The 13099-nt window shown below is 43.4% G+C and overlaps 1 protein-coding gene across 3 annotated transcripts in view; it reads left to right on the top strand.

Moving 5' to 3' along the window:
- Positions 1 to 13099, top strand: part of LOC134966278 (myosin-binding protein C, fast-type-like) — a 231571-nt gene that overhangs the window by 215955 nt on the left and 2517 nt on the right. For all 3 annotated transcript variants that reach the window (XM_063942887.1, XM_063942886.1, XM_063942888.1), the window contains 4 exons: positions 904 to 1063; positions 3118 to 3254; positions 3724 to 3910; positions 12816 to 12860. In XM_063942887.1, coding sequence (XP_063798957.1) covers positions 904 to 1063; positions 3118 to 3254; positions 3724 to 3910; positions 12816 to 12826 — 495 coding nt within the window. In that variant the 3' untranslated portion in view covers positions 12827 to 12860. The remainder of the gene's footprint in view (positions 1 to 903; positions 1064 to 3117; positions 3255 to 3723; positions 3911 to 12815; positions 12861 to 13099) is intronic.

The raw sequence follows: 13099 nt of genomic DNA, 5'->3' as shown, positions 1-13099 counted from the left end.
CACCAAAAAGACTGAAGTGACCGCAAGGGCTGAGTAAGTTCAGACCTACTATGAAACTGCACAAAATGTTTTTGCAGAGCTCGGCTGCACAGGCGTTCGCGCATTTGCAAAGCAAAAATAACACTCCCCCGTGGGTGGCGACTATGCATTTGCACGGCTGCTAAAAATAGCTAGCATGTGATCAACTCGGAATGACCCCCAATGTGCGTTAACAGGGTAATTTACTGGATGACAAAAAGGGACTGTAATTAAATAGCCCTGGGAGTTAAAGCTCGAGGCTACCACTCTTTTTCACCCGCTGTAAATTATCGCTGCTAATTGAATTCTCCGTATGTCCTATAGGAGCTATTTCTATGTGTTTGTGTCAATATTTTCATTTAATTAAAACTGTCTATTTTTTCCACACATAAATGTTGTCCTCTGCAAATGTTTTTTAGCTTGTGTAACAGAGCATAACATTTTAAAAAGCAATAAAATATTTGCCGATTTGTTGGCAGGTGTGTCTACATTGCCTCCTTAAACTTCAGAAATGAACTCTGGGCATCTAGCTGATTGCATGTACAATACAATGACAGCAATAGCAAAGGAAAGCCCCCCCAAAACTCCACTTTTATGTTTCTTAACAATTACTAAAATTATTAAAGCACTAAATATTTTGTACAATGTGAGCACTGTGACAGTAGGAACTTTACTAAAGCTACGCCAAGTGGTGCCTGGAACTATAATAGTGATAGCCTTTTTTATGACAAGTGCTACTCACTTGTTGGTTATGACACTGCTACGCAAATGGGTATTAAATTGGGAAATATAGCTACAGGATGTGATATATTTCCTGTGATATGATTTAATTCCCTAATGGGATATTATCCACATAAATATAATGCAACATTGTATCCTCCTCAGGAATGGTTCATTGTATATGAGCACAACCGTCAGCCCCGCTGCACAGTTTCTGACCTTATCATGGGAAATGAATATTACTTTAGAGTGTATAGTGAGAACATCTGTGGTCTGAGTGAGACCCCCGGTATTTCCAAGAACACAGCCATCATCCAGAAGACTGGTGCGTATAATATAAGGCTTATTCATCGTCTATGGCAGTAGCTATTTAAATACAGGTTGAGTATCCCTTATCCAAAATGCTTGGGACCAGAGGAATTTTGGATATCAGATTTTTCCGTATTTTGGAATAATTGCATACTATATTGAGATATTATGGTGATGGGACCTAAATCTAAGCACAGAATGCATTTATGTCACATATACACCTTATACACACAGCCTGTAGGTAATTTTAGCCAAATTTTTTTATAACTTTGTGCATTAAACAAAGTGTGTCTACATTCACACAATTCATTTATGTTTCATATACACCTTATACACACAGTCTGAAGGTCATTTAATATAATATTTTTAATAACTTTGAGTATTAAACAAAGTTTGTGTACATTGAGCCATCAAAAAACAAAGGTTTTACTATCTCACTCTCACTCTCACTCAAAAAAGTCCGTATTTCGGAATATTCCGTATTTCGGAATATTTGGATATGGGATACTCAACCTGTACTAACATTCCCATATATGTTTATTTGTTTGTAGTTGTACTGTACATCCCTTAGCCTGCTTCTTAGCATCATGTAGCATCAAAATTCCACCAAATTATATATTAGCACTTAGTGAATTTGCAGCTTATTCTAGTCTATGTCTGTAAATGCCATGATGTGTTCATTTGTGTTTATATGCTTATGTATACACCTACAATTGAAATTGCTTTTTCAAATCAAAACTGATAATTAATGGTGCCTGTAGTATATCGGGGGTCATTTAAAGTTGTGTGCAAAAATGTTTATATAAAGGGGCTGATTATAGGTCACTTGCCTAGTGGCTGAAGTTGCAGGAGCTGCGGAAACCTGATTTCCTACCTTATGCTAATGTGAGAATCCATAGGCCAAATGGTGAGGGATTGTGCATCTGCAAGCAGGAACCTGTGCTGCCTAATGATTATACGCCAATCTCCGCTGCCAACAAACGGAAACAAATGTATAAATTTGCACCTGCACATTATGTATGCAGAAATTCACTGTTTGTGTCTGTGCGACCACTAAGCCAACAGCATGGCGAGCGCAGCAAGCTCGCAAGGGAACTTGTAGCGCTTGCCCCGCTGCCGGTATTATAGCAGGTGTAATGCCGCTGTCGGGATATCAACGCCGGAATCCCGACAGCCGACAATGCTGACAGCCGGAATACGGGCTCACAGTGTCTATTCACACTTGTGGGTGTCCACGATACCCATAGAGTGGGAATAGATCTTGTGGCGAGTGCAGCAAGCTGGCAAGGGGACTTGTAGCGCTCACCCCGCTGCAGCATTCTGACGGGTGGGATACTGCTGAGGGATACTGACATCCAGCATCAGGTCCGCCGGGAATACATATTTTTTGGGCATTGAAAAGGGGATGATCATCAGCTGTAATCTTTGCTACAGGGATCAAGTGCAGACTGTGCTATCTGCGGCTGTGTCCATCTGTAGTTAGATTATAATTACATTAACATGCTCTTACTGTGCTCTCCTTGCATGTCCTTCCCTCTCCCATTCTACCTCACTGGCTAAGGAGACACATTTCATGGGTACCCGAAAACTGAATAAAGATTTATGTACGTCTGATGCACATGCGTTGTATCGTTCTGCTAATGCGAACAGGGAACTTTGAAAATAGTAGCTTGTGCAGTTGTAATTGAAATGTTAAAATACTTTTTAATAATTGAAAACATATGTAAGTGATTTTAAAAAATATTTAAAAACACTAATTTTAATGCAAAGGCCACCCCATACTGGGAATGCAGTCAGTGAACACAAACAGTTAATTAGTGCCATGAATTTCGAATCACAAATTTAAATAGGGGACACTGAACCGTTTGTACACTGAACAAGTTTGTAGCCATCACATTGGAGAAATCGGATTAAATAACACACTTGTTAAAGTAACATTTGAAATCCTATACCTATCCCATGAACTTTAAGATGTCAAACTCCAACCTAGATCAAAGCATTGGCAATTGCATAAATTTTCCATTAACATCAGTTCTATTCACTGTTATTCTCTCTGTCCCTCCTTTGCAGGTTTAGTCTACAAACCACATGACTATAATGAGAAAGATGTAAGCATGGCTCCTAAGTTCCTTACTCCTCTGGTAGACCGGATTGTGGTGGCTGGATACAGCACAGCCTTAAATTGTGCTGTGAGAGGTCATCCAAAGGTAGGCAGCTGTTTCTTGTGAGACACAGACCTTTGTAACAGCAGTTTAAATGCTGTGGAACATAATTTCTTTTCTTTTTTTGTTTCATAGAGTAACCGCATCTTTATGAAAGTATTTTTTATTTTAAAGTTACTTTTGTGGCAGAAATTATTGGCAGAAGAAATAACAATTTTTAACAACAAAATGAAACAATTGAAATAGTAAAACACAGGATATTGCTTACTTTCTGCAGAGAACACTCTGTGCGTAACTGCAGACATGAATACACATGAGAGCTGACAATTCTGAGCAGTTAGATTTTATTTGAATTAACTCAAGTGGGAAGATATTTCAGTACATATATTTTTTAAAATCAAGCCTAATATTCACTTTGTAAAAAACAGGAATGTGTATAATGTATAATGTATTCAGTTATACTAAATGTATCTCCAACCTGCAATAAACAGGGCTTTTCTTTCATTGAATGCAGCCTAGGGTGGTCTGGATGAAAAATAAAATGGAGATTAAAGATGATCCCAAATTTCTCATGAAACATAACCAAGGCGTACTCACCTTGAATATCCGCAAGCCCAGCCCCTTCGATGGTGGAACCTACACATGTAAAGCCATCAATGAGTTGGGAGAAGCTGAGGTTGACTGCAGACTGGAAGTCAGAGGTACAGTTGAACACATTCATACCTACATACAGTCTTACAGTGCATGCTTGTTTTGCATAATGCCATATATGTCAAGTGAGTTTCTTTGCAATAAGATACATGAACTTCATTAAGACATTTTATAGTTGAAGGATATTTGCATGTTTACCTTTAGCATTATGCATATATATAAAAGGTTTAATGTACAAAATGTGTGCTGATTATACCAGTTACTTGATCTAAATCTTGTTACTGTATGTCATAAATTTATTTTATTAGTGTTGCACAATATATGTGTGTGTGTGTGTGTGTGTGTGTGTGTGTATATATATATATATATATATATATATATAAATACATACATGATTGAAGAACAACGTACAGGTGCACTAATGGTAATCAAACTTTTCGAATCACCAAGATCTGAATTTACAGACTGCAGCTGCCTCTGTTAGCGGTATCCCTGAATCCCACGGGTTGAAGAAATCTAAAAATAGGAATCAGAAGGAGCGCCTCATAGTGCAATATGTTTTTATTCTTAAAATTCAGTTTCACACTTCAGAGGACATTTGTAGCAGATTTTGCTTACACCTCTAAGTTCCTCTGAGTGGACTTAAAACACCACTTGGTTCAGTTTAATAATCACCGGCGTCGGCTCCACTGCCCGTCTGCTCCAGCGCCAGGACCCTGCACAACGCACCGTGAGGAACTCTCAGCACGCCAGGACACTGCAGCTCACAGCATGGAGGGAGGTGATCCAGGAGGTTGCTGACACGTCACCAGGCCACACTCAAACGCGTTTCGTTATCAAACTTCGTAAGAGGGTTGGCCTAGGTGACGTGAACCCTGGTTTCATGTTAACATTGTCCAATCAAACAATAATGAGCTGTATACATTTACAAAATCATGCAGCATACAAAGATTTAAATGATTAAAATACACTCCTTAAAGCAACACTGAAGTAATTTCCATAACATATTTATAAACATATTAAAAAAATATTTATAGATATTTATGATGATTTTTATAAAGACTTTTACAGAGACTGAAGTTTAAATACAACGGAAACAGAAATTGATATAAAGACTACTACGAACTTACAACGTTCTTTTTCAGAGTAGTACACCCAATTGGTTAGTGCACAGTTTTACTTCTGAAGTGTGAAACTGAATTGTAAGAATAAAAACACATTGAACTATGAGGAGGCGCTCCTTCTGATTCCTATTTTCATGTATATATATATATATATATATATATATATTTATATATATATATAGGAAAGGAAGGAAGCAGCGGCACTCCGTCAGTGTAAACAATCAGATATGTATTCAAATAAAACACATAACAGTGGTAACATACAAAACCAACGTTTCGGGGTCCTGAGATCCCTTTGTCAAGGCGTGAACCAAACAAACAAAGGGGTCTCAGGACCCCGAAACGTTGGTTTTGTATGTGACCACTGTTATGTGTTTTATTTGAATACATATCTGATTGTTTACACCGACGGAGTGCCGCTGCTTCCTTCCTTTCCTGCATTATTGATGACTGCGGAGGGCACCCGGTTTTTGCCATAGTATACTGGGAGTGCCGGGCATCTCTACACTCTATATATATATATATATATATATATACACTGTACTACTCTTGGGTGTGTGGTTCAGTGTGGTTGCGCTCTGATATATGCAGTGGTGTGGTGTGCATTGTGATGAGGCGCATACGTATATCAGAACGCAACCGCACAGCCAAGAGTGGTATATCTATCTTATAAAATGGTCGCTGTTGTGACAAAATAGTTCTATGTGGAGATAATGTAGGGTGAAACAGTTGTTTGCTGATTCTAAAGTGGCTGCTCAGGGAAATCCTGTTCAATTTTTTTGAATAGATCATTGTTGTACAAGGCATTTTTGATGAGGTCTGATGTGATATCATTTAAGTTACCTGGTAAATATTTTGGAAACATTTTCTGTCAGGAAGATCTGTTATAGTGAGGCAGTGATGTGCTGCTTTACTGTGAGCATTATCTCTGTAACAGTTGTTACTGTTTAAACTTGTGGAGTGATACTTGTGATCAGGTTCAAATTACAGTTGGAAGTAGATAAGGCCTGAGGTGTGTGGTTGTTGGGAAATGTTATCTAATGTATCCAAATCTGTCTCAATATATATATAATAAGATTTTACTCACCGGTAAATCTATTTCTCGTAGTCCGTAGTGGATGCTGGGGACTCCATAAGGACCATGGGGATTAGCGGCTCCGCAGGAGACTGGGCACAACTAAAGAAAGCTTTAGGACTACCTGATGTGCACTGGCTCCTCCCACTAAGACTCTCCTCCAGACCTCAGTTAGGATACTGTGCCCGGAAGAGCTGACACAATAAGGAAGGATTTTGAATCCCGGGTAAGACTCATACCAGCCACACCAATCACACCGTATAACTCGTGATACTATACCCAGTTAACAGTATGATAACAACTGAGCCTCTCAACAGATGGCTCAACAATAACCCTTTAGTTAGGCAATAACTATATACAAGTATTGCAGACAATCCGCACTTGGGATGGGCGCCCAGCATCCACTACGGACTACGAGAAATAGATTTACCGGTGAGTAAAATCTTATTTTCTCTAACGTCCTAAGTGGATGCTGGGGACTCCGTAAGGACCATGGGGATTATACCAAAGCTCCCAAACGGGCGGGAGAGTGCGGATGACTCTGCAGCACCGAATGAGCAAACTCTAGGTCCTCCTCAGCCAGGGTATCAAACTTGTAGACTCTTGCAAGAGTGTTTGAACCCGACCAAGTTACAGCTCGGCAAATTTGTAAAGCCGAGACCCCTCGGGCAGCCGCCCAAGAAGAGCCCACTTTCCTCGTGGAATGGGCTTTCACAGATTTAGGGTGCGGCAGTCCAGCCGCAGAATGTGCAAGTTGAATCGTGCTACAGATCCAGCGAGCAATAGTCTGCTTAGAAGCAGGAGCACCCAGCTTGTTGGATGCATACAGGATAAATAGCGAGTCAGTTTTCCTGACTCCAGCCGTCCTGGAAACATATACTTTTCAGGGCCCTGACTACGTCCAGAAACTTGGAATCCTCCAAGTCCCAAGTAGCCGCAGGCACCACAATAGGTTGGTTCACATGAAAAACTGCTACCACCTTAGGAAGGAATTGGGAACGAGTCCTCAATTCCGCCTTATCCATATAAAATACAGATAAGAGCTTTTGACAAAGCCGCCAATTCTGATACACGCCTGGCCGACGCCAAGGCCCACAGCATGACCACTTTCCACGTGAGGTATTGTAGCTCCACGGATTTAAGTGGCTCAACTCAATGCGACTTCAGGAAATCCAACACTACGTTGAGATCCCACGGTGCCACTGGAGGCACAAACGGGGGCTGACTATGCAGCACTCCCTTAACAAAAGTCTGAACTTCAGGCATTGAAGCCAGTTCTATTTTGGAAGAAAATCGATAGAGCCGAAATCTGGACCTTAATGGAAGCCAATTTTAGGCCCATAGTCACCTCTGACTTGTAGGAAGTGCAGAAATCGACCTAGCTGAAATTCCTCCTTTGGGGCCTTACTGGCCTCACAGCACGCAACATATTTCCGCCATATGCGGTGATAATGGTTTGCGTTCACTTCTTTCCTAGCTTTAAATAGTGTAGGGATAACTTCCTCCGGAATGCCTTTTTCATTCAGGATCCGGCGTTCAACCGCCATGCCGTCAAACGCAGCCGCGGTACGTCTTGGAACAGACAGGCCCCCTGCTGCAGCAGGTCCTGTCTGAGCGGCAGAGGCCATGGGTCCTCTGAGATCATTTCTTGGAGTTCTGGGTACCAAGCTCTTCTTGGCCACCCGGAACAATGAGTATTGTTCTTACTCCTCTCCTTCTTATTATTCTCATTACCCTGGGTATGAGAGGCAGAGAAGGGAACACTTCCAACGACTGGTACACCCACAGTGTTACCAGAGCGTCCACAGCTATCGCCTGAGGGTCCCTTGACCTGGCGCAATATCCTTGTAGCTTTTTGTTGAGGCGGGACGCCATCCTGTCCACCTGTGGCCTTTCCCCACGGTGTACAATCATTTGGAAGACTTCTGGATGAAGTCCCCACTCTCCCGGGTGGAGGTCGTGTCTGCTGAGAAAGTCTGCTTCTCAGTTGTCCACTCCGGGAATGAACACTGCTGACAGTGCTAACACATGATTTTCCGCCCATCGGAGAATCCTTGTGGCTTCTGCCATCGCCATCCTGCTTCTTGTGCCGCCCTGTCGGTTTACATGAGCGACCGCCGTGATGTTGTCTGACTGGATCAACACCGGCCGGTGTTGAAGCAGGGGTCTAGCCTGACTTAGGGCATTGTAAATGGCCCATAGTTCCAGAACATTTATGTGTAGGGAAGTCTCCTGACTTTTCCATAGGCCTTGGAAGTTTCTTCCCTGTGTGACTGCCCCCCAGCCTTGAAGGCTGGCATCCGTGGTCACCAGGACCTAGTCCTGTATGCCGAATCTGCGGCCCCCTAGAAGATGAGCACTCTGCAGTCACCACCACAGCGACACCCTGGCCCTTGGAGACAGGATTATCCGCCGATGCATCTGAGGATGCGACCCGGACCACTTGTTCAACAGATCCCACTGGAAGATCCTTGCATGGGACTTGGCGAATGGAAATTCTTCGTAAGAAGCTACCATCTTTCCCAAGGCTCGCGTGCATTGATGCACCGATACCTGTATTTGTATTAGGAGGTCTCCGTCTAGAGACGCCAACTCCTTGGACTTCTCCTCAGGGAGAAACCCTTTTTATCCTGTTCTGTGTCCAGAACCATACCCAGGAACAGTAGACGCGTCGTAGGAACCAGCTGCGACTTTGGAATATTCAGAATCCAGCCGTGCTGTTGTAGCACTTCCCGAGATAGTGCTACTCCGACGAACAACTGCTCCCTGGACCTCGCCTTTATAAGGAGATCGTCCAAGTACGGAATAAGTACTTCGGCCATTACCTTGGTAAATACCCTTGGTGCCGGGGACAGACCAACGGCAACGTCTGGAACTGGTAATGACAATCCTGTACCACAATTTTGAGGTACACCTGGTGAAGAGGGTAAATAGGGACATGCAGGTAAGTATCCTTGATGTCCAGTGATACCCTGAAATTTTCCAGGCTTGCAATAATCGCCCTGAGCGATTCCATTTTGAACTTGAACCTTCGTATATAAGTGTTCAAGGATTTCAATTTTAGAATGGTTCTCACCGAACCGTCTGGTTTCGGTACCACAACATTTTGGAATAGTAACCCCGGCCTTGTTGAAGGAGGGGTACCTTGATTTCACCTGCTGGAAGTACAGCTTGTGAATTGCCGCCAGTACTACCTTTCTCCGAGGGCAGCAGGCAAGGCTGATGTGAGGCAACGGCGAGGGGGAGTCGTCTCGAACTCCAGCCTGTGTCCCTGTGATACTACTTGCAGAACCTAGGGATCCACCTGTGGGCAAGCCCACTGGTCCCTGCAGTTCCCGAGACGCGCCCCCACCGCACCTGTCTCCACCTGTGGAGCCCCAGCGTCATGCGGTGGACTCAGAGGAAGCGAGGGAAGATATTTGATCCTGGGAACTGGCTGACTGGTGCAGCTTTTTCCTTCTTCCTAGTCTCTGTGCATAAAGGAAGCGCCTTTGACCCGCTTGCTTTTCTGAAGCCGAAAGGACTGTACCTGAAAATACGGTACTTTCTTAGGCTTTTGTGAGGAAACCTGAGGTAAAAAAATTTCTTCCCAGCTGTTGCTGTGGATACGAGGTCCAGAGACCATCCCCAAACAATTCCTCACCCTTATAAGGCAGAATCTCCATGTGCCTTTTAAATGCAGCATCACCTGTCCACTGCCGGGTTTCTAATACCCTCCTGGCAGAATGGACATTGCATTAATTCTGGATGCCAGCCGGCAAATATCCCTCTGTGCATCCTTTATATATAAGACAACGTCTTAAATATGCTCAATGTTAGCAAAATATTATCCCTGTCTTAGCGTATTAATATTATCTGACAGGGTATCAGACCACGCTGCAGCAGCACTATTTATGCTGAGGCAATTGCAGGTTTCAGTATATAACCTGAGTGTGTAAATACAGACTTCAGGATCGCCTCCTGCTTTTTATCAGCAGGCTCCTTCAAGGTGGCCGTATCCTAAGACGGCAGTGCCACCTTTTGACAAACGTGTGAGCGCCTTATCCACCCTAAGGGATATCCCCCAACGTGACCTATCCTCTGGCGGGAAAGGGTACGCCATCAGTAACTTTTTAGAAATTACCAGTTTCTTATCGGGGGAAACCACGCTTCTTTACACACTTCATTCATTCATCTGATGGGGGAACAAAACACTGGCTGCTTTTTCTCCCCAAAAATAAAACCCCTTTTATGTGGTACTTGGGTTCATGTCAGAAAATGCGTAACACATTTTTCATTGCCGAGATCATGTAACGGATGTTCCTAGTGGATTGTGTATCTGTCTCAACCTCGTCGACACTGGAGTCAGACTCCGTGTCGACATCTGTGTCTGCCATCTGAGGTAACGGGCGTTGTTTGAGCCCCTGATGGCCTTTGAGACGCCTGGGCAGGCGCGGGCTGAGAAGCCGGCTGTCCCACAGCTGTTACGTCATCCAGCCTTTTATGTAAGGAGTTGACACTGTCGGTTAATACCTTCCACCTATCCATCCACTCTGGTGTCGGCCCCACAGGGGGCAACATCCCATTTATCGGCCTCTGCTCCGCCTCCACGTAACCTTCCTCATCCAACATGTCGACACAGCCATACCGACACACCGCACACACACAGGGAATGCTCTGACTGAGGACAGGACCCCACAAAGTCCTTTGGGGAGACCGAGAGAGAGTATGCCAGCACACACCAGAGCGCTATATAATGCAGGGATTAACACTATAACTGAGTGATTTTTCCCCAAATAGCTGCTTGTATACATATATTGCACCTAAAGTTAGTGCCCCCCCTCTCTTTTTAACCCTTTGAGCCTGAAAACTACAGGGGAGAGCCTGGGGAGCTGTCTTCCAGCTGCACTGTGAAGAGAAAATGGCGCCAGTGTGCTGAGGGAGAAGCCCCGCCCCTTTTTCGGCGGACTTTCTCCCGCTTTTTCTGGAATACTGGCAGGGGTTATTTTACATCTATATAGCCTCTAGGACTATATATGATGTAGATTTGCCAGCCAAGGTGTCATATATTGCCCTCAGGGTGCCCCCCCAGCGCCCTGCACCCATCAGTGACCGGAGTGTGAGGTGTACATGAGGAGCAATGGCGCACAGCTGCAGTGCTGTGCGCTACCTTGGTGAAGACCGAAGTCTTCTGCCGCCGATTTTCCGGACTCTTCATGCTTCTGGCTCTGTAAGGGGACGGCGGCGCGGCTCCGGGAACGAACACCAAGGTCGGGTCCTGCGGTCGATCCCTCTGGAGCTAATGGTGTCCAGTAGCCTAAGAAGCCCAAACTACCACCTGTTAGGTAGGTTCGCTTCTTCTCCCCTTAGTCCCTCGCTGCAGTGAGTCTGTTGCCAGCAGATCTCACTGTAAAATAAAAAACCTAAATATACTTTCTTTCTAGGAGCTCAGGAGAGCCCCTAGTGTGCATCCAGCTCAGCCGGGCACAAGAATCTAACTGAGGTCTGGAGGAGGGTCTTAGTGGGAGGAGCCAGTGCACACCAGGTAGTCCTAAAGCTTTCTTTAGTTGTGCCCAGTCTCCTGCGGAGCCGCTAATCCCCATGGTCCTTACGGAGTCCCCAGCATCTACTTAGGACGTTAGAGAAATATATATATATATATATATATATATATATATATATATATGATCTGGTCTGCAGGGGCTAGTTGGCCAAATTCCTCATTTAAGGTACATTGGCCCACTTCCAACCTCTTTAGGTAGAGCACTCTCTCATGTACAAGGTCCTGATATTTGCTGTCAGACCACCTACAGTATATCTAAAGGCAATGGGAGTAGAGCAGTGATAGGTATTAGGTACTAGTTTTAGGGTACAGCTTACAACTTTGCTTTACTTGCTTCCTTATGCCTATTATGAAAGTGGTTGACTTACAGCAGGGGATATAGAAGGTATGGGTGCTGAAATAACTTAGACTAGCTATGTCAACCACCATGAGAACTGGCTCATGTGCCATAAAGCATTGTTAAACTTATGCGGAAAATGGAAAAGCAAAATAAGGGATGGATTTAGGGGACAGCAGTATTGCCAGTATTGACTGCCATGGGGAACTGAACTCTATTCATAAATAGTTTTGTGTTTTCCCCTTCTAACATTTCTCTGTTAGTCTCAGGACATCCTTTATATTGTTGCTTATTTTGGAAGTTACAGTATCTTTTGCTGAGACAAGCATGAGGAAGGGAATGCTTTACCTGACTAGAAAACATCCAATATAATACCACCTTCAGTACACATGTCCTAGAAAACATCCAATATAATACCACTTTCAGTACACATGTCCTAACCTTGGCGTCAGAATCTATATCACAGCTGGACTGTATGAATTTAAATTGCTGTTTCTCCTATGAAACAAGGTTGTAGTGAGATCAGTGCTGAAGTTCTGGTATTGCAATGTAGGGACTAATTAAAGAGTTAGGTTGTCTCAAAGTAAATATCCTTTATTGCATAGGATAGATAGACGACATTGTGGGCCATGCCTTGTTAGTGATTGTCCCTTTAAAAAACCTCCAAGATTTGCCAGCATCCTGCACCTTGGGCGTTCTTGGATTACATCCTGCCGGTAATGTTAATGTTCATGGAGCAGCCCAGTGAATTCTCACAGTTGTATAAATTACAGTACAGAATTTCCTGGTTCCAAAAAAAATATTTTCATTAGTTTATAAATGTGCACGATAACAATGTAACAGTCACATAATCTTCTGTTTTCTTTTCTTTTTACAGTTCCACAATAAATACAGCCTGGTTTATGTAATGAAAGAAGTGACTGTAAGTAGTACAGATAATGCAAATTACACTACATGCTTTATGAGTAGAGATGCTTAAAATAGTTTTAGATTTTAAAATTTGCTAAAATTGAGAAGATTCGGCAATGGTTGAGCCAGTGAAAACACATTCAAGCTTTGTTTGAGCTTGAATATTTACTTTGAAGAAGTGAAGTGATTATTACTAATACACTGTAAGCAAGGACGGCCTTCCTTCGGAACTCCTCATCCCTGCATGTGTTT

Source organism: Pseudophryne corroboree, chromosome 10 (genome assembly GCF_028390025.1).
Source record: "Pseudophryne corroboree isolate aPseCor3 chromosome 10, aPseCor3.hap2, whole genome shotgun sequence".
Lineage (NCBI taxonomy): Eukaryota > Metazoa > Chordata > Amphibia > Anura > Myobatrachidae > Pseudophryne > Pseudophryne corroboree.
This window is presented reverse-complemented; position numbering and strand designations above follow the sequence as displayed.